At 39.3% G+C, this 22,280-nt stretch overlaps 1 protein-coding gene across 7 annotated transcripts in view; it reads left to right on the top strand.

The window, feature by feature from the left end:
* The window catches only part of MACROD2 (mono-ADP ribosylhydrolase 2), an 848,563-nt gene that overhangs the window by 480,910 nt on the left and 345,373 nt on the right, over positions 1-22,280 (top strand). For all 7 annotated transcript variants that reach the window (XM_088160729.1, XM_014895167.2, XM_088160725.1 and 4 more), the window contains one exon: positions 17,381-17,502. In XM_088160729.1, the coding sequence (XP_088016855.1) occupies positions 17,381-17,502 (122 nt within the window). The remainder of the gene's footprint in view (positions 1-17,380; positions 17,503-22,280) is intronic.

Below are 22,280 nucleotides of genomic sequence, written 5' to 3'. Positions count from 1 at the left end.
AACTAGACTTGAATATCCGAATGGCAGAGAATGCTATTCTTAAATGTTCTCTTTTTAAGAAGTTACCACATTTGGAAAAAAAAGTGCCTCTTTTAATGAGAATATGTATTTTGCAGTTTTATAGCTTATTGTTTAAAATATGTTTTTAAAGTTGTTGCCTGTTTTCTCATCATAAACATCCCCTTCACGTGACCTCAGAGATGCCTCATTGACTTTCTTGCAGTCAGTGGACTTCGCACATCATCCCTGATGAATCTTTAAGAATCCTGAGGCTTTCTCTTTTTAAGGGTTTTTGGGTTCATTCTCTGCTGTAGATATCCCTCCTCTCTTAGAAGTCCTTTTCAGCACTAGAACATAGCGTTAGATTTTCCTAGAAGTCAAGGAATTTTTGGGTAACAAGTTTTCAGGATTAAATAAATTGTGCTCTGTCTTCCTAACTATACTGAGCACACTTCTATACATTGTTTTTTAAATAATTGTGCCTTTTAATGAAATATGTAGGGTTTACAATCTCAGATGAAAGGATTTGGGCAGGGGTGCAAGCAAGTTCACTCTTAAGGCTCTTGAATCTTCTTGAAAAAGCTTTCTGGGGCCTTTAGCAAGGCTGGAAACTAGTGAAAAGGATATTGTTCAGAGACTTTGAAATACAGGTGGGTGCCAACAAGACTTTAATGAATTTTAAAGAACCTTCTACCTGTCTGTCTCTGTACTACAGTACAAGAAATCTTTGCTTCCATAGGAAGCAACTTTATTTCTCTTCAGGGCTAGATGTTTCCTGTGTGCTCTCTATTCTTAATATGAAGTTTCAACAGTATGTGCAGCTTACATCCACAGCAGCCATTTATCACTTGAAAGAAAGCTTTAGTTAACAGAATCCTAATTTAATGAGGTACTGAGCCATGATCTTGTAAATTCTGTGGCACAGAGAATCACTTAGTTCAGGTTCACCCATAACAATCCTCAGCATCACGGTGTGTTTTATGACTGCTTAGCAGATTTTGATGTTAATCTAGGAACCCCTTCTGGAGCGACTTTGTTCTTTACCTTGTAAGCATATTTTGAATTAATTTGTTACGTTTTTAAAGCATAACTGTTACTTGCCTTCTGATCAAAATGTCTGAACTATTCACTCTGGTCCTCCAAGGAGGTTCACTGCTCTCAAATCCTTTCCAAAAGTGTCTTTGCTGCAGTACCTAGGTCAGGTAGAAACCACTACCTGTTTTTTGCAGAAAGCACTCGCGTTTAACAACTGCAGCAAAGTAAACAGGTTATTTTTAAATGGGGTAGCTGCACTACTTAATTACTGGCTTGTCTTTATTTTTTTTTCTGTTTTTACTCAGTCAGGATTAAAAACACAAAGGAGACAAATTTTTTCGTGTTCAGACTTGGTTGTTTATTAAATCTTATCTAAAGTACAGAGAGTTTTGTAACACTTCTAGCTACCAGCTAAAAGCAAGCAAAATAGAGATTTGAATTTAGCTAGTTACAAGATCTTTTAAAGCTAAATAGTCTAATAATAGATTAACTCTTATATTATTGATACTTTTGACCCAGTAACTAAATTCTTGTGACCCACAGTGCAGCACTAACTATCCAACCAGAAACTACTACTTGAAATTATGAGGAAGAAGACAGAAAGAGACAGCATTCAAAACTCTCTATCTTGTTTTATTACTATATTCTGAAAACTTCAAATTTAAAACTCTTGACCATGTGAAACTACACACTTTTATTCTAATTACACACCTGTGACTCTAACACCATCAGCCAAATTTGGAAGTCTTCTCCAAGACCTCAGGTCAAAAGGAGTGTTCTCCTCGGGGTCAGTGTCAGAAAGCACAGAAAGCTAAAAAATCCCAGGTTTCTGGGATCCAACAGTGCTGGCATTTCCCTTATCTCCTCCTCCAGTGACTTCAGGAATGTGCTGTGCAGGAGGCAAGGGCAGTTTCGGTGGCATGGCTGATGCCCTGGCTGAGATGTGCTAATTTAGATGTGCTGCACTTGACACACAAGCAGAAGGTGGGAAGCGAAGCATCCTCGTGTTTCTGTGTCCCCAGGTCTGAGCTGGTCCATCGCCGCTCTGTCACTGATCCGAAGTGACAGCAGCACGCTGAGCTGCTTTAACCTGGAACCAGCCCTCCCTGCTCCCCAGGGGCAATTCCAGCATGCTGGAGACAGAAAAATGCATCTACCAGACCCCTTTCCCTGAAAATGCTGCGTTGGGTGAAAATAGTGGCTCTGCAGCAGTGTGAAAATGTTCCCTTTGTGGGAGGGATGGCCCTGGGGCAGCAGTGCCTGATGCTTTCCCTGCTGTTCCCCAGAGCCCTCACTAAGCAGAGCACGTAGGGGAATTTAAGAATGAATCCCTGTGTGTGAAAGGTTGCTTTTTTTCCCCCCTTCTTTTGAAGTATTATCACTTACAAGAAGCCATTCGGGTTGTTGTGAATGTTTTTTTAATGGGGACATTGTAAAGACAGGGCTCCCCCATGGAATCAAGAATGAGAAATGTTGAAATAGTTCCCTGACAATGGAAATAGAGCGCCATTCTGGCAGATTTTAAGCACTAAATATACAGCTGTTTATCCATAGCAAAATAGGAAATTGATAAGACTTAAAGTATGGGGTGCACTTTTACAGGTAATAATCATGCATTAAACTACTTTTTATTATTTCATAATCCAAATGGTCCAGTATTTAATTGGGTTTTTTTAACTATTATGGACCTCTAGTACTATTTCTTAAAAAGACTGAGTAGAATCAAAAAAGTTTGGGGTTGGAAGGGACCTTAAAGCCCAGCTAGTTTCAACCCTACTTCTATGGGCAGAAACACCTTCCCTTAAACTACATCTAACCTGGCCTTGAACACTTCCAGGGATAGGGCATCCACTTTTTTTCTGGGCAACCTGTGCCAGTGCCTCACCACCCTCATAGTGAAGAGGTTCTTCCTCATTTCTAATCTAAACTTATCTCTTCAGTGTGTAGCCATTTCCTCCTGTCCTGTCAGTCTGTGCCCCCTTATAGCCCCCTTTAGGCACTGGAAGAGGCTCTAAGGTCTCTCTGGAACCTTCTCCTCCCCTGTCTTGTCTTCAGACAAGAGGTGCTCCAGCCCTCTAAGCTGGATTTTCCTGGTCCTCCTCTGCACTCACCTCAGCATGTCCATGTCCTTATGCTGGGATTCCAGATCTGAGCAGAGCCCTGCAGCTGGGCTCTCACCTGAGAGGAGCAGAGGGGCAGAATCCCCTCCCTCACCTGCTGCCCACTGGTGCTTTGGATGCTACACAGGTGGTTTCTGGGCTGCCAGAGCACATTGCTGGAGCATACTGAGTTCCTCCCACACCATCACCCCCAACTCCTTCTCTTCAGGGTTGTTCTCATTCCATTCTCCCACCAAACCTATACTTGTGGTTGGGATTATGCTGACCCATGTGCTGGAAATATTTTTTTTAGCAAATTTATATGTTATTTAATATCTTACTGATTCACTACTGTTATGTGAGCACATAACATTATACCCATCTCTGCACTGCCAACATTCACACTTGAAGGCTTCTTTTGCATTTTTAAAAAATGTGCATTTCGTAACATTGGAGTTCAGCATAATCTTTCAACTTCCCAATCAACCTCTATTTATATCATCAAGGAGCTCCAATTCCAGAATTTAGCTGATGCTTTTGTTCAAATTATTAGTAAATTGTTTTGTACTAAGATCAGCAAACTATGAGAATAATTTTATTTGAATCTAAGTAGTCTTCCTGTTCAAGCACTATTGAAAGAAAACTTGAATCAGCATTCAAGTTACTATTCAGACCCTGTTTTTTTAAGTGATGATGAATTTTTGTCATCTTGTCCTACTCATGTTGTGATGAGAATGTAGAATTATACCTTCTGCTATCCGTGTTTTGTCCCACAAATAAATGTAGCCCTACCCAACTTGTTCCTCAGCTGGTAATTGAGAACATCAGCAATGGTTTCCAGTTTAGTCACAAGTTCCAACGGTTTTGCTTGTGGATTGTTTTTTTTGTTCTGTTTTTTGGTTCTTTTTTTTTCCCCCTCCAGAATTTAGTGGAAGTGGATGTGTTTTTACCTTGGCAATCCCATTTCAGGGAATGTTACAAAGGACTCCTTTTTGGAAGCATCAGTGTCTTCTTCTTGGACCTGAACCCTTGCTGAACACTAAGAGCTAGTCAACTAGTTTTTTACAATCTGTTGTCCTGTAAAGTAATAAATGGCCCAAATTTTCTACACACTAATTAAAATTCCATTTCTCATGAATTCCTTAATTGAGAGCAAGTCATTATGTGCTTTGTTGATTCTTAAGTGCAAAGATAATTGCAATGGGCAGCATGAAAGTGGTTTGATTATTGCCTGTCGACTCTTGTGAATTCTAATAGGTCTAATTGCATAGCATCAATTCATCATCTCAGCATCACTTTTTTTTTATTAGCTCTCTGAATTGTAATGTGCTCATAAAGAAGTGTAGTAGTATATCAAGGATGACATGGTACCTGGCCCATTGTAATATTCCTTCCTTTCCTAATGTTACTAGTGAAATTAGAAGTTTATTATATGGTCCCCCTTTCCAGAAACTACTTCAAAATTTGTCTCCATGAAGAAAAGAATACTGTCTTCTCTGAATTTGCATTTATAATTTCTTTGCTAAATGATAGTCAGTCCTATTTTTTTTTCTACTTTTCTAAATCATTCCCATAAATCCTGACCATAATGTGTGTCTATGAAACATCTATCAAAAGCTTTATGACAGGGTCCTTTGTTATTGCTGAACATTATTTAAATGATGAGGACTCTAATGAGGTGAAGTTCCCAACAAAACTTCTATTGGTTGAGAAGTAGGGGGAAAGGAGCACTTAGTTATTTTAGAATTTCATTCTGTGGGAATTTGAAAAGGAGGATTGGTTTTGTGAGGTGTCTTTTTTTTTTTTTTTCTAAACTGATACCCTAAAGCCAAGGGTAGAAGATCTTGAAGATGGCTGGGTATAACTAGAGAGGAACACACAGTATTTTAGCTAAAGTTTATGAGGTTCTGGATTAGTAATCTTCAATAGGTTTTACTGCAAATATGCAGAAAAATCCTAGCTTCTGTGAAAGATGAAGTTTCTACTAAGCCAAATATTTAAATTATAAACCATGAACGCTATCAACACTAACATGGGATAAAAGTTCCCTTTTGAGTTTTTTTTTATGAATGAAAAGATGCCTTTGTGCTTATGTTAAAGCTTTGCCTTTTCCTAAGGCTTCAAAGTGTAGTGAAATCATCATCCAGGATTCCTCATCCTTGGCCTCTTCCATCTGGTTCTATTTACAGACTTCTCAAACAACAGCCACCAGCAGCCAGTGCTGCACAGTGATTTCCCCAAGTCATTCAGCAGCCCAGGTGGGTTTTGGCACTGGACTGTGTAAATGGCACTGTTGAAGCAATTGGATTTACCTTTTTCAGTGCACTGCTTTCAGGCCCAGGATCCACATGGAAAACACTCATGTGCATACGGTCGGGTTGTTTGCCATGATTGCTATCAAGCATTTGGATTGCTTTTGGGGAAAAAAAAAAAAAAAAGTGTAGTGGTATCACAAGAACATGTGAAAGTACATGTCTGTGTTTGATTTTCTTTTCTGCTGTCTTGACCAACATGTTTTTGCTTGCTTGACTGTATGTAGCTCAGCTGTCAGGTCAGCCCAATGGTTTGCTGCTTCACGTGCTCCAGTTTCTACCTCTTCATGAACAATAAGAGCTGACATTATTCTTGGAGCAGTTGTTTTCACTGTGAAAATACTACTTTGTCTTTCTGACAACCCATGCAAGGCGAAACAGCACTGTGAAGTACAACTTTGCACATGGACTTCTAAAAAGTCCCTCTAATCCTCAGGCTGGTGTTCAAGTGGTAATGTTATTTTGCAGACATTTCTTCTTTTCCTGGAGAAACAATACATTGAATTTGTGGACACTGCAGGTGGCAAAATAACCATTTCGCCTCAATAACAAGTGCAATAAAATTTACAAATATTTTTCTCAATATGGTTTCCCAGAAATGAAGCAGTTCCGTTCTGTTCAAGGGACAGTCTTGTGTTTGGAAATGGCATGTGGGTCTGACACTTGTCACCCTCCCAAGTTTTGCCATCTCCCCATTAGTTTTTTTTCAAAGGCATTCATGCTATTTCTAGCCCCAATCTTTCTGGTGCCCAGTTCCTAAAACCCAGTATCTCTTCTGACTTGAGTCAGAAATTCTGCACTGCTGATTATTGTGAAATGCTTGTGACAGGTTAACATCATGCTACAATATTACTGAGTGCATAAGTTGACTTTATTTACATCTGTGTTTCCTTTACAGAAAGTCAAAGCTCAAGAATGTCCTTCAGCAGCTCTTTTAGCCCATTGCATGACTTTCCAGAAGGTTGTTTAAGTACATTTTTCTCAATTGAGCTGAACAAGAGGTGACACCAGTGTTTCTCCAAGGGCGCTTCCTAGTGACATTGACATGGAGAACATTAGCAGTGCAATAAGCCTCAGCAAGTTACTACCAGTACACTTTGCAATACATTTTTTATCTTGAAAAAAAACCACTTTCCCTGTTTCTTATTTTGGTATGTTTGCTCGTGCTGAAAATTCAACTGTTTACAACTTACACTGATGCAAAACACTTTCAAGATGTTTGTCAAAGCTTGTTTTTCACTTGGAACCACAGGAGCATTACATACTGTGTGAAATACCATACCACAGTTTTTTTTTTTCTAAATACCCTCGCTGGATCCATTTCATGTTTGTACTTAGCTTTTTCTGTCTGCCAGCCATTCTGAGCACGTTTGCTGGAGACTTTTAGCTCCTTTCCACCTCGGTGGTGCTCACCTGTGGTGTTGGTGAGCTGATCTCTGTTGTAAGCAGGCAGCCTCTGTAGCCCAGCTGGCAAGCAGCCTGGCTGAGCTGGTCACAATCCATGAGAGGGTGTAAATGCTTTAATAAGAAATATTGCTCAGTTAGATTGTTGTATTATGAACACAATCCAGAGAGCAAATGGAGTAAAGATGGAGTGGTGTTTTCTTGTAGTTTTCTATTCTTGTCGTTTTCTGTTCTCGCCTTTTGGTATCTCTCTGAGCTGGAAGGCTGAAGGGATCAGATGATTTCAGTGTGATGCTTGTGGTATCTGTGAAAGCTCAGTTCTGAAAGAAAACTGATAAAAGCATTAAAGGCACCACGGCCAGACACAGCCATCCTAGCTTCTTCGTCCCCTCACCTGCCCTGAGTCACATCCTGCTGCCCTGTTAGCAGAGGTACAAACTGAAGGGGAAATTGTAAACTTGGGCTCACATTTAAGGAGTCCTGAGAACAAGCAAGATGTAACAAGTTGTGGGGTGTGTCCTGTTTGCACTGAGCAAAGCTTCTGGTCGGCTGAGCATGTGTGTAACATAAGTGGTGTTAGGGAAATTTAAAATTTTACCTCCACTATACCTCTGCTCTCTCAAGCAAAATGGCTGCCCTCAGTATTGATTCAAGACTTGTATTTTCTTAGTTCTGCTAGAACAGTAGTTGGATTTATTAACAATATAAATTATCCTCTCTTCTCGTTTGAAGTGTTCAGAGAAGTAACAGCTGTTTGTTACAAAGCATGCAGGTAGGGTTGAAGCACTGAAATTCTTCTCTAAATCTGTTTTTTTCTCTGTTCCATATCGATAGCATAGATAATCTGCCTATAGTCTGTGCAGACACATGTCTTTCTATTTGCCTCCTCCCTCTAGGACCAGGCTTGCTTGTGCCCTGCCTCCATCATCTGCTGGGTTTTCTTTTAGGATGGATTGCAGAGCACTGGATTCCAAGTGCTAATATTTGTCTCATTGCCAGATGATGAAACTAAACTACCTTTCAAACTAGAGAGCATCTCTGGGGAAGAGGTGGGGGGAGAACAGTCAAAGGAATTTATCTTGGCATGTGCAGCATTCTCACAACTTGGTATCTGGAATATGTTGATATTAGGAGGGTGCTTTACTGTGGTTTCAGCCACCTAAAATTAAAATAGAGTTGATGATAGAAAGTGAGATTCCTCTTCTAGGCAAGAAGTCTCATTCTATGGTTGAAAGAGCTGTCCAGTTATTTCACTTATCACACTTCCATAAGGCAATTAAAGTGGCACTGCCAACTGGAAATCTGGTCAGCTTTTAAAAACTATTTGAGCTTGCTTTTGGGTGCTGCATCATATGTCCCTGTTTCCACTGACTGTGTTTGACTGAGTTTGGAAGAGAGGTTAGATAGTAAATGGAATTTCTTTCCTCTTTTTGTTGTTTTGTGATGGGCTCATGGGTATAGCAGGGCAACCATCTCTTAAGGATCTGACTGTAAACAAAGATTTGTTAAATGCAGCTTGATGAAAGTACAGAAGATAGATATTTAAGGCCAGTTAATTTAGAGACAATGTTTTTCTTGTGAAAGTAAAAAGATAGAGTGAGATTTTTTTCAGTGATGGCCTTTAAAAAATGAAATGGTTAAGTGTGCATTGCTTCATCCTGAAGATGTGCTCTCATTTCCTTTGCTGGTGTTTGGATCCTTGTTACCTTTAAGCAGTAGTCTCACCAATTTCTGTGAGACTGCTCCCAAGTTTAGAAGCAGTTTGCCGGTTTGGAGCTATAATCACTGTGTTTATTGCTATGAGGAGAATACAGGATTCTCAGTATAGAATGGAGTCCTACAGCTCAGTTCAAGTGAATCCTCAGCTCTGTCTTTTTAAACTGGAGTTTGTTGTATTTTAAAAAATATTCAATGGTTTCAGTCTTTTCGTTTCTAACCTTCTCCTCCTTCTGCATCCACCTGGATTTGAGAGGTGATAAATGGTACCAAGAGGCTGCACAAGGCTCTCCTATCTGTACTGCAAGAGCTGTATTGTATTGCCTGTGGCAAGGGAAATACTGAACTTTCCTTGCATGGTTTGCAGTGTTCAAACTTGAAATTACTAAGGCTGATTTAGCTGCCACTGGTTTCTTTAGAAGATACATGGAGAACCTGTGATTTTATCATCTTTTTCTGTTTTTTCTTAAGGAAAGCATGCAAAATACTTAGCAAAGCGTCTAATTTCTGCTGTGAGGGATATGTAGATTAGAGATGTGTCAAAACAAAATAGATGTGCTCCAATTTCTGAGGTGAGAGAAGCTTGTTTATCCCCAAGAAAACATATAGTATTAGTAAATTAAAAAAAAACAAATGTGGGAACTCTTTGTAATGCACTACCCTTAAGGAACAGATGCACAACTGAAGCAAAGAATAGAATAAATTTGTCTTTGAAACTCTAAGTCATACTTTGCCTCTTGAAGAAGCCAATAAAACTTCATCTTAAGGAAACACTTCTTTCAGTCTTTTTAAAAACCTTTTTAAATGAAGTGATCTGATTAAAAAAATTGTATCCCTTCAGTGGGCAGATAAAACCAGTGCTGGCAGTTTCTCCTCATTTCACCTGAGGTTATTCTGCTGCTAATGTGTGATTAAGGGTTGTTTAATTTGGTCTCCTGAAAACTTTCTGCTATAATCACCAATCCTTTCAAGTGAAGATCAGTGTTTTGTTAGCTTTTATGCTAATATTCTTAAATGCTACATGAAGAATATAATTTGAGTGATTCTATAGATTCGTGAGGGAAAGAAAGCCTTGAAGTATTGGCATAATATCAGGGGACCTGCTTGTATTTGAGATGTCCCATGGCTGTGGTAAACATGTTGGGTTGTTTTGTTTGTTTCTTGGGACGTCTTCCTTTGTTTCAACATCCCTACCATGAACCTGACCAAATAATGAAGAGCATTTTAATATGAAATGCTGGAAGTTATCAAAACAGAATTCACACCAAAAAAATCCTTAAAATAGGAAATAAAGACCTTTTGCTATGGCTTGTTGCTAAATTATCAGAGCACTGTATAGCACTGTTCAGCACTCAGAGGAAAGTGTAAGAAATTTAGTTATGAGTATTAATCTTTTCTAGATAAAAGTAATCTGGTACTATGTTTTGTAGTGAGGCTGAGTAAGGTTTATTGTGGATTTTTTGGGTGATTGTTTGTTTTTTTGGTTTATTTCTGTTTTGGTTTGGGATTTTTATTTTATTTTTGTTTTGTTTCTTTTGCTGTTTCTTCTTTTCCTCATATCCTAAAGGGTATATTGATGCTTTAATTGTGCAGAGGTAACTAAATTTGCTTCAACAGAACCAGGCTGGACGCTGACAACAGACAAAGTGTGACAAGGGCTCCATGCTTTGAGAAGCTGAGAACATAAATTAGCTCATTTCTGATTTCTGTGCTTCTGTAATTAATCTAATTCCAAAACTAGAAGTGAACTTAACTTAATCCCCATTTGCATTTATATTACTTGATTTGTGTTGCATGTTTTTTGAGTAATATTTGTAAGATTCTCTACTGAATCAAGAATCAAGTGAGATTAAATATCTCTTGAATTTTCATGGCTGGTGTTATATCCTTCACCAGGCTGTGGATTTTGGTATAAAATTTTTGTGGTAGACTGAAACTCTGTCTTAGTGTCTGAAGAATAAGCACTCTCAGTTTAGGGCAAGCAGGTTTATTTTTGAGTGTTGAAAAGCCTTATCAAATGATTTAAACCCAAACTCGCTCACGAACATCTTTTGCCCTTCAATATAGTAAAAACATAGAATCTTTGTGGCTTATGCTTTCCTATATGTAGCAAACATAAACAAAAAGGACAGAAAAGGACATTTTTATCTGTAGCCTCATTCACTTACAAAGAATAATAGTCAGTGAAAGGTGGAGAGCATTGCTTGGGTCAAGGGGGTCACTTGGTGTGTGTTTTCATGAGCCACTCGATGAGGAGGGTGCTTGGCTGAGCTCTTCTGCTGCTACAGCAAAGTGAGGTTTCCTCTGGTGTATAGAGGACAAAATCTGCTAGGAGCAGCACAATTTCATCTCTTCTGTTTTTCCTAGGTATATTAAGGCATTTATTTGGGTAGGAAGGTAGGGAACAAGGAGAACATTTGAGCATTTCTGCTGCAAATTCTTCCAGTAGAGATTAAAAAAGAAACCAGGAATAACAAGTTGTGGCTGTCATAACTTCATGTTCAGTCTTGTCATGTTCATTTCATGTTCACTTGTATCACACTATGAACATCCCAAGTAGAGCTGTTGCCTTTTAGCTTTACACGTAGGCAATTATTTCCATGGAAGTTGTGGGGCCGTCTGTCTAGCTGCTGCTTTGACATGTGTCATCGTGGCACTAAATTGCTTTGTAAAACCTATTACTTTGGGATACAGTATAGCGTCTCTTAATTGCACCACTTGCTTCTCCTGCCTGAACAGAGCCCACTTTTGTTTCCGACACTAATGGTGATGGCAGAGTGGTGCCGTGAGTTCACTGCTGGGAGGGGAGCTGCTCTGGGATTACACAGACATTCTTGGGCCTTGTGTTTTATGACAAGCGTGAGTGCCAGAGAGGCTTGGGCTTTGACTTGTGTGACTTAATTCTCTGGCCTGCTGTCGGGGCAGTGGTGTAACCATTGCAGACAAGCCCTCTGTGTTTTCCAGCTTCCCACGGATGCTGCTCTCTGCTAAATGCAGGCTATTGAGTGCAAACTTCTGTGGCTCCCCCAAGGCTCTCTCAGACTCAGCAAATCCCTCGCCTCTCCCTTTGGGAATATTGTTTTCTGACTGTCTGTGCTGTCTTGTGGTTAGGATATACATCTAACCCACAATGAGGGATGCTGGTTAATAATTTACAATAAATGTATTCTTTACCTTGCCTTGGCAGACAATGCCATTTAAGTGAAAAATGGCTTAAATATTTTACAGAAATGACTTCAAGATATCGTAGCGTTTGCAGCTAATGAAACATTTTTTGTGTTCACCCAAAACAGCTAATTAATCACTGAGGGCAGTTATAAAAGACACAAAGTTCAGATTGAGCAGTGCTTATTGCCCCAAGCCTGAAAACCTGAGACTACTCTTTAACTGCTCATACACACCATATATACCTATACAAAGCAGAGAAATGCTTTTGAACTTAGTGGCTGTATTATATGTAGTCACACACAGCGTTCAGTGATTTATAAAAGATATCTTACATTTATAATATTCAGCTCTGCTAATCTCCTTTCGGTAGATTAATCACAATAAGACTGCAGTCCTGTGGGATTAATTTCAGCTAACTTAAAATTAGCAGTTGTTTCTTGCACGCTGAAAATGCACTTTTTATTTGCAAGTGCATGTAGCTAGAAATAGAAAATGAAAAAGCTGAGCAATTTGTATAGCAAAGCAGTAGGCTGCTCACATTCCTGAAGAGTAGGGATAGCCAGTAAGTATGAATATCTGGAGGTAATTCCATTTGCCACCAATTAAACCTCAGCTATTCCTTTTCAGCACCAACGTGGTGGGTGCTTATTGTGTAAATCAACTGATAATATTTACAAATGGAGCCCTTAATGCCCTGATTTTTTACAAGTTTGGGTTCTTTTTTAAAATTCAATGGCACACGCAGTGCAGTACCTTCCTTCTTGAAATTCATGTGGTTCCTGCAGTGATTGACAGGGTACAGCTTCATTATGCAGTTGGCTGGATGGGCCAATTATGGCTGTGAATGTGTAAATGGGGTGAATGAGAGAAATATGTAATTGATTCTGGCTGTGGTTCATTAACAGTGTGAATGCACCACGCTCACATCTGTAAGGGAAGGAGTGAGAGAAACTTATTTGTACTTTTATAGTTGTTTGGAGAAGCTCACTGTGCTAATATTTTTGCCATCTAGTGTCACATTTTCAAAGAACAAGGGAAGAGTAAATGACATTGTCAGTAGTTTATGTCAGTCCTCCAGGTTGGATTTTGAAGCACAGTCATTTCTCTTCACCCTTCTCAACTGGAAGTCATGCTTCATCCTTGCCCGTGCTGCTCTTCCCTTTCTCCATAGCAGTACAGTTAAAAACTTGTGTGAGAAAACAGCAAGTTAAGGTGTATGGATTGACTTCTTTAAGAAAAAGAACTGAGCAAACAAGCCTCATTGGCCTTTTTATGCATAAAGTTTGTACTCTACAGCATTTGTAGTTTCATTTCTGAAATATCTCCTTTCCTTATAATAAACACTGTTTTAAACCAACAGCTTGATTAGCATTAAAAGCATTTCATCCATTGTTGTGGCCTGAATCCCAGGATGTACCTTCCTTGGGGGCTCTCCACCTCAATGTACTATTAAAAATGTAAGCAAACATCCCTGCTCTGTGTACACAAAGTGATTTATGGACCCCTGGATTGCAGCTTTCTTTTTAATGAAGTTTCCTATCAGTGCACTTGGCTGGAAGACTGACCACAGTAAATCAGCAACTTCACAGCAGTGCTGGCAGCTTCTTTTGACATAAAAGTTAAAGTACTGCAAATGGTTAGTGTAGCATTCTCTGAGTGATGACTGTTCCCTTTTTTGACCTGTTTAGTTGGTTTTGAAGATCCCAAACCGTGTTTTGGTTTTTGGGAAATGTTTGCATCCCTTACACCTGTTTGACCTCACTGAGAAGTGCTTGGACCCCGAAGGGTGCAGATGCTACAAGAGCAAACAGGAGTCAGCTTTTCCAGCCAAACTAAGTAAATTTTTTTAGTTTCTCTACATTTCCCCCAATTTAAAAGTCTTTAGGTGATGAGACCACTTCTGTTTCATGCCAGTGTGTCCACAGTGTACCTTCAGACCATGGTCATGCTCGTCCCCAGGACAGGTGCTCCCACCCCTCCTTACTGCTTCAGCCAGTTTGCCTTCTCTGGTGAAACTAATTCCAGTGTATCCATCCTGTGACAATCCTTTACTGTTGTGTTTTCCTTCAGAAAGCCCATGCTCTTCCCCAGAATGGACCCTTGTTCTGGCTGGGTGTGGAAGGTGCCAGCTGGGGCTTGCACATCCGTGATTGTCCTTGCCAGCAGTGCTGGAAGTTTACAATTGAGGCTGGCTGCTCTAGTGGGTGGCCAGAACAGCAGGGCAGCAGTTCTGCTCTGAATTTTCTTGTGGACAAATGCCTGTAGACCTCCCCTACTCCTCCATCCTCCAGCTCTCTGCAGAGGATAATATGTGAGCAGAAAGGAAACTTTATTGTGACAGACAAGCTTGAAGTTTGACAGTCTTTGTTGATGTATTAAAAATAAATGGTGCTGCTTCAGCCTGTGAAGTCTGATCCTCAGGTAGTGACTGCATGGGCTGAAGGAAGGGGAAGAGCTGTTCTGTTTCTGGTTTGTTTCCTTTATGCCTGTATAATCTCAAAGGGTTTTGCCCACCTGCAAACTTTAAGGTATTTTGGAATAGCTTGAGCAGAATAACATGTACTTTAGGAAATGTACGTATGCACTGATTTTATTGACAATGTACAACAATAAAATTATTACTTCCCTGTTTGTTTGCCGACCACAAAGCACTGGTGTATTAGTAATGCTGCTTTGATAACAAAATCTTTCTCATATGTTTCAGAATAATCATGTGCTTAAGAAAAGCATTTCTTTGCCAATAACGTGCTGTAAACAATTACAAGAGTTGTGATATTTTATAAACAAGTTCTTAGAATCGTAGAATGCTTTGGGTTGGAAGCGACCTCAAACATCATCTAATTCCAAAGCCCCTGCCGTAGGGTGCCTCCCATTTGATTGGGTTGGTCAGAGCCTGTTCAGTTCATAACCATCTTTTGTGTCCTGTCTAAAGGGCCACCTATGATGGACTTAGAAAAATTGAAACATAAAAGCTAATAACTGCATTTAAGGTTACTTATTTACATAAAGTGTCTGGTGCAGCAGTACAGGATTGCTGACGAGTTGCTATGAAAATGCTAAATTGGGAGGTTCTGAAAAAAAGATGACAAAAACATTTTGCATTTTTTGAGCAGAGGCTTAAAACTAGTGTTTAATAATGAAAGACTAAAGGAATTGAGCTAAATATTTAGTGAGTGAAGTGCATCTAGAAATTATACTGTGAGAGTTTCATGCAGAAAGACCCTGAATTTGGTACTTGATCTGTTCCCCAAAACTCCATTTTGCCTTTAAGTAATCAATGAATAATTTAAGCCCTTATACTTCAGCTTTCAAGGAGCTGCACATTGAAATGCAAGAAAGTCAGCCATAGCCGGAAGAGGGAAATGTTTATGGTTCTTTTCTTTTCTTAATCATCCTTTACACATTCTTTTAACGTTGATTTTATAGTTGTTCCTTTATTTGCTTGTTGGCTGCTGGGTATTTTGAATTTGAAATTCATCATGATAACTCCGATCTTGGTGACTGTAAATACAGAGGGAAATTGACTGAGATGAGATTCATGGGTATATTCCTTTCCCTGTGGAATCCCAGAATCATTTAGGTTGGAAAAGACCTCTAAGGTCATTAAGTCCATCCGGTTACCCAAGCTGCCAAGTCCACTGTTAAATCATGTCTCTGGCTCAGTAATTGAAGTTCACCTGTCATAAAATAAAAAACAAGGGGGAAAAGTCGAGATTTCTTTTTTTTTTCCTTTCGCTGAAGTTGCCAGCACTTCCAAATAGAAATGTTCCTTGGAAAGTTTCAACCTCCAGGAAACTGCTATAGTCATGAACAGAAATTACAGTCTTTGGTAATGGAAGTACTCACACAACCTTATCTCTGCACACAGAAGCAAATTTTAAACTAGCTCTTTCCTTTTCTCAAGTCCTTTCTTAATAGTTCTCAGTTTATGATAGTAGCTAAAACACATGTGAGAATGTAACTCTTTTCTGAACTCACAGGTTGTTTTAGTGTCCTGCTGTCATCCTGGTTGTCAGTGGATAAAGGCTCAACACCTGCTTGATGGCTCAGTTGTAGGGAGGGCTCTCTGGAGCTGGTATCTAGCAGCTGTGACATTCAACAGAAATTATCCAATCTGTCCATCTTGTTCCTGCAACTGGAGAAAATTACTGTGATCAAAATGGAAAGAAGAGTTCTCAACCTTTTATTTACTTCACAGGAGGGGGGTTTTCTGTAGCAGTTGGAAAATTTAGCTCTTATAGGTTTCAGTTTCCATCACAGCGGATTCCTCCGTATTTCTGGGCACTGGGAATCAGACGTGCTTTAATTTCCTGATTTATCAATACTTTGTGGCTAATGTATAGGACAAGATTCTGATTTTTTGAGAACATTATGGCTCAACATAAAAGCCACCTTTTAAGTAGCAGAGAGCAGGATTTGACAGATGAGGTCGGTGTTTAAAGAAAGACAGTGTACAATTTAATGTTAGTTTGTCCATTTTCTCTCATGCTTTGGCATATGTTGGATGGAAATCAGCAAAACCATCTTGGACAAGAAATAATGGTGTTAATTCTGTAGGATTTGTGAGTAAATTAAAATATTCTGGAGTGTAGCAAGAGCAGATGTTGCTTGGAAACCTGACCCACATGGGACAGAAACACAACCAAAAAGGGCACCAGCAGTACTGCAGTTTAAAGTGTTGGCCTAATCCTTGTTTGTGCAACACTGAAAAAAAAACCCCACCAAACAATGCCACTGTTTATTTCTGCTATACATTGTAGGAAATTTTAAGGAAAGGCAAAAAAATTATACATCTGCCACCATAACTCATTTTATTATGCTCACATATACTGTAGAGGAATGATGTGTAAAAAGTAAATGTGCTTCGTAAGAACTGGGGGGATAGGAAGGGGGGAGATTAAAAAAAAATCATGATACCTTTTAATTTGTAGATTTCTTTTCAAGACTTTTTTTACTCCAGGCTCTTGAATTGAATTTTCTTACAGCACTTTAGAGACTTTGATTGATTGCAGCATCTGATTTTGATGAGTCCAAAGGCATCATACCTGAGATGACTGTGCTTTCTCTTTTTGCTCGTTATAAATTTCTTCAAACAGAATATTTTGTTTTATTGCATGGCATCTCCATCTGGTCTGATGTGAGAGGAAAGCATGTTTTCTGAATAACCAGCACATTTCTAAGTCTCAACTTCTTTTCAAATGGTTGCTGAGGAAAAACAAAGATGGCCTGTGTATCACCAACAATGTGCACTGAGGTTCTCTGTTGTGAACTTTGCCAGTGAGTGGACTTTGAGGACTGAGAACAACTGTTTCAAAGTGCTTCAGTATTTACAGTTGTAGAAGCCTGAAGATTTAGAGGATTTGTGCAAACATTTCATCTCTCTTGTGTGTGCATTGCAGTAGACATGTAACAAGCATTCACCGTATGTTTCTCATTTTCTCCTTTAGTCCAAATTCTTCAGAATTTAACCTTTAGTGATTTATGTTTAATTATTGCACATGTAGATTATGCTGTGTTTTCCAGTTAAATACATTTGCTTGCATTGTTATTCCTACCTTTGTGTGTAGCAATAATACCAGATTGGATTGATGTGCCGTACAGCAGCATCTTTAATGTTTCTTTATCTTCTTTTTTTATTCACTACAGATGTGATCCATACTGTTGGGCCAATTGCAAGAGGCTACCTCACTGACACTCATAAAGAAAATTTAGCAAGTTGCTATAAGTCCTCTCTGAAACTGGCAAAAGAATACAACATCAGATCAATCGTAAGTATTGTGGGAGAGCACGTAATTGTTTTTTCTAGTTTGGATCTTACTTTCCTTGATGTAGAATAATTATGATTGTAAGCTTCCAGATACATTTCTTGCCTTACATTTCTTTGTGCTATGAAAACCCAAAAAGTTAAACATGATTTAGCAAAAACAATTGCTAGATGAAAGGGCTAAGCTTATTTTAGGAGTTAGGGGAAGTGTGCCTAGTAGTAGGAGTACAAGCAGCTGTCTTATTAAAGAAGGGAGGAAGCTGGTCTCATGGCTCATTCTTATATTGTATTATTTATTAAAAAACCCTAGGAAACCACTGGTCATGAGGTTAACTGCATGCAGTATAGCCTCCTAAATAGCTGAGAAGTGATTAATTTGTTGCTTATTCTACCCATTAATATTTCTTCCTAAAAATAAGGGTATTGGTCGATTGTCACTGGTTTTAGCACCCTCTCACCAAAATCAATCATAGCATAGCCTATTATGTGATATTTCATGGAATTATAAAGTTCATAGAACTTGAAATACATAGTAGACTGTTGTACCTGAAAGTGCCAAATTTTCAAAAGGCACAGAGAAAAGGAGCTTTTCCCGCTCCAGCTCTGGAGCTTTAATTCTGTAGCTCACACGGTTGCAGCTTAACTCTTCACATCTGCATAGGTTAGTTCCTTTTAGGTTTGAGAAAGAATTTCCTTTCTGAGCCTGACTTCACACTTTTGGGGTCATTTTGGCTGGTTATATGATAGCACATATGTTTGGCAGCTTAGAATGCAAACATACACACAATCTTTAAAAATGTAAGCTGAACCAATGGTGTTATATGAGGATCTAATATTCAGTAAAGGGAAGCTATTAACACTGAAATATCACAAGTGGAAAATGAAACTTTTTGAGGAGAGGGGCAGGACAGTTTGTAGGGCTTTGAACTGAAGTTAGTTGTGCCATTCAGTTAGACCTGATGAATATCACTCATTTCTTTCTTTTTGGAAAAAGAGCTCTGCTCTTCAACACTTTGTGCTCATGACATCCTCTCTCTGCTTCTCAAAATGGTGCCCAGCAATCCCTCTTTTTGCCATAATACAGACCATTGTGGGGTTCGTTTTCTTTGGTGGGTTTGGTTTTTTTCCAACTTTAGGTATAAAAATTAGAGATGAAAACAACCTTGGGTTGGTGGGCATGTTTTGAACCCCTCTCTGGTGGTGCTTAAACACCGAAGGATGTTTGTGTCCTGCTGTGATTCTCATTGGAGTCAGTAAAGGCTTTGCTCCTACATCCATCCTTGTTTCTGCCTGCTCTGTGCAATTTAGGGCATTCAGGTTAGTGTGAATAAAGTTCCTGATACGATGTGGGAAAAAGGAAATAGAATAATTATTATGAACGGGTGTCAAAAAAGAGTATTGAAATAACAAAGGGAAAACTTCAGTGGGCATTGGTCAACGCAGGTAATGCTTATATCTGTAGAGAGTCTGTAATTTTTAGGACATTCTAGGTGATAGCATGATGTTTAACATGGAATAATAAAAAAAGGATTTTGCTAATGGAAACTGGCCTGATATTTTAATGAGAAAACATAACCACAGGAGAAATCATCCGCAGGTTACTTCCTTGCTGGTTAAGAGTTGTTGACTGTGCACCTGTTTGAGATAAAAAATACTCAGCACCCAGACTTGCAGAACACAGCTGCACAAACTGAACAGGAGCCAAGAGCCATTCATTCATAGCAGCATTTAGAAGCTTAGCAAGCAATATGGATTTTAAATGCCACATGACAAATCATGGGCTGTTCTGCAAAGCCCTAAGTCCAGTGATTTCAGTGATGCCTTGGGCAGTGAAGGCTACTTGAGTGTCTGTCCTAATGAACAAATCAAGCCTGGAGAAAAGTAAAATGTGTATTAATTTAAGTAGGGAACAGTAGGTTACTGTGAGCCTGAAGGAAAAGAATGCGAAGTGTAAGTGGGTTTCACAAGATCTGTAGGTGTAGAGGGAAGGGAAAGAAAGTGAAAGTATCTTCAGACTTCTGAGGCACGCAGAGACCCAATAGAGGGAGCAAAGGATTCAAATTGACTCAAACAGACAACATTTGAGTGTAGATTGGGTTATGGCAACAGAAATATTTGCAGTACAAAGACAGAAAAAAATTGGGAGGGAAAAAGGGTTACCTGTGTAAAATAAGGAAGAGCTGTGCCAATGGATGGCCTATTGTGATTGCCTCTTTAACAAGAAGATGAAATAAGTATGTGAGAGAGAAAAACAAGGAATTTTAAAGTAGATAATGAGGAAAAGCTATATGTTAATGACACATGAATAAATAGGTATTGGTGATAGCAAGTTGCAGTATGCTAAAAGAATTAACTAAACCAGAGAGCATCGGTGCACTAGCAGTTGTAATAAATGAGAGGGAAGCAGGAAGGCATTAGATTGAAACAGCACAGATCTGTTACCTTCAAAACAGAAAGGACAAGTCTAAGAATTATTGCAAAAAGAGGAAAAAGCCCCACCACAATTGAAAGTATTTTGAACATGAATTGTGTCAAAGGAGCTAGAATTGCTGGAGGCATTATGAATAGAGAGTGATGATGAATGGCAATGTATTGAGCTGGACCAAAGCATGCAGGGTGACTCAGGGTGCACCACAAAATGCAGTTTAATTTAACATCCTAATGATTTTTGAAGAGTACATAAACACCTCATTAATTACATTTACAAATAATACTACAATAGGCAGTGTTGCAACCACTAGAAAAAGACAGAGATATATGATAACAGTTGATCAGAGACTGTGAATATAACCTCATCAGCATCCACTCCAGTACCAGAAGGGAGTTTCTGCCTTTGTTGTAATGGAAGAGAGGTCAGGAATGTGGCTGACAGCTACAGTGGAACTCAGCACAGGAAATAATGGAGTAGCATATGGTGGGGAAAAATAACCCAGTTCACAAATAGTCAAAGTGTGTTGGAAAACCAGTACAATGAGGCCTCAAATGGTCCTGAATAATAAGTCTCAAAGTGATGTAGTTAAAGCAGTTACTTGTTTCACTATTACATATTATTGATCTGCCTCTGGAGAAACGATGGGTGTCATAGAGATTGTACTTCAGTTCAAAGTGCACTGGGGAGAACAGGAATAGGATTCAAAACAGACCCAAACTCTCTTGTATGTGTGTGTCTGTAGTTGTTTTACACCCTGAGGAAGGGGAAGCAATAGCCTTAAAATCCTGTGTAAATTCTGAGATGCATCTTTATGGAAGGGAGGAGAGAACAATATAATTGTGTGTGTGACAACAGGGCAATTATATGGTGTAGCTGATAGGAATTTAGGTTTCATTCACATTCAAGGTGTCCAGGCATGGATGAGAGCAACTCTGGCTGACTCCTAAGGGAGCACTGATATCTCATCTGAACATGTTGTCTTCTCGGTATCTAAGAAAAAGAAAGATGGGTTCAGCTGAAGATGAGATGAGGGAATATAGTGAAAAGCCCACCAGAGTGGTTACCAAGGTTCATAATCCACCAGCAGCCCAGCTGTGGGTGAGGATCTGCATAGCCATTAAGGCAGGAAGAAAAGCCCCAGGAACAAATTTGATCATCCTCAAGATTGCTCAGAGAAATCACACAGTCCCTGACAGTTGTCTCCTAAGCCTGTTTTCTGAAATGGTTCTTACTCAATATGAGGTTCCAAATGCCATATCAGCTATTTTGTACAGAGTTAGCCTCTCTCAGGTCATCTACTCCATCTGCCTTTTAGGTTACCCAAGTTTGTGTTAGGATGTGTCCTTGTTATCTTGCATTTCCAAATCCACACATTGCTTTTTCCTCAGCACTTTTTTTGGTAGCTATGCTCCCTCTAGGACACTTGTGCTGCTAACTACATGTGTGGTCAGGGTGAACCTCTTGTCTTGGATGAGTCTTATTTATATAATCCTCTGTCTAGTGAGAGAGGATACTTGAGACAGGTTTCTGTTTATCTCCACTTAATTTGGTACAGCTGAATGGGAGAAAAAAATATTTAAGGCAATTCAAAGAGAGTAAATAGTTGGTGTTTGAGCAAATTAATTTTCTTAAATGTTCAGAATAATTTTTTATTAGTAAAAAAAAAAAGTATTTTGATGTTGGTCCCTTTTGCACAGTACTAGGGATTGCTATTGTGCATCAATTAAATCTCTGCTGCCTGAAACACTGGAAATACATACGGGCACCAAATCTCTACTGAAAGAAGATACAGTAAAAAACACTTTAATAGGTGCTTTCCCCCCCTGTTTTTCCGTCCTGGTTTCCTAAATAAGAGTCTTACAGGCCAATTAATTGTAAGGTTATCAGGCAGACTAGGGGAGTTGTAATCACTGTTTTCAGATTTTAAATTGGTTCCCTGTTTACACAGTCTTTGAAATTATTTACTCTGTGTGCTCTAAGTTTTTCACGGGACCTCTCATCCTGCTTTTCTTTGCATGCACTTCTTTGAAGCCATCTGATACCCTGGAAGCTTTCTGAACATCAAACACTTCCCTGCCACCTTCATTCAGACAGAGCTTGTGGTTAAAAAAATTTCAATCAATTGCTGTCAGTCAGAGCCAGGATCGCAGTTAGAGAGGGACTTAATGAACTGCACAGAAAATAAAAAAAGATGGTGTGTGTCACTGTGGGTGGGATCCAAGCCAAAAGAGCTGCAGTGTGTTTGCAGAGAAGGGAAGTTGGTGCTGGTCCCTCACCCAGAAAGCAGGACAGGCTTCCTCCACACTGGTAAAGGAAATGGAGGGGTTCTGTTCAGGACTACAACTCTGCTG

This window comes from Sturnus vulgaris, chromosome 3, assembly GCF_052056855.1.
Source record: "Sturnus vulgaris isolate bStuVul1 chromosome 3, bStuVul1.hap1, whole genome shotgun sequence".
NCBI lineage: Eukaryota > Metazoa > Chordata > Aves > Passeriformes > Sturnidae > Sturnus > Sturnus vulgaris.
This window is presented reverse-complemented; position numbering and strand designations above follow the sequence as displayed.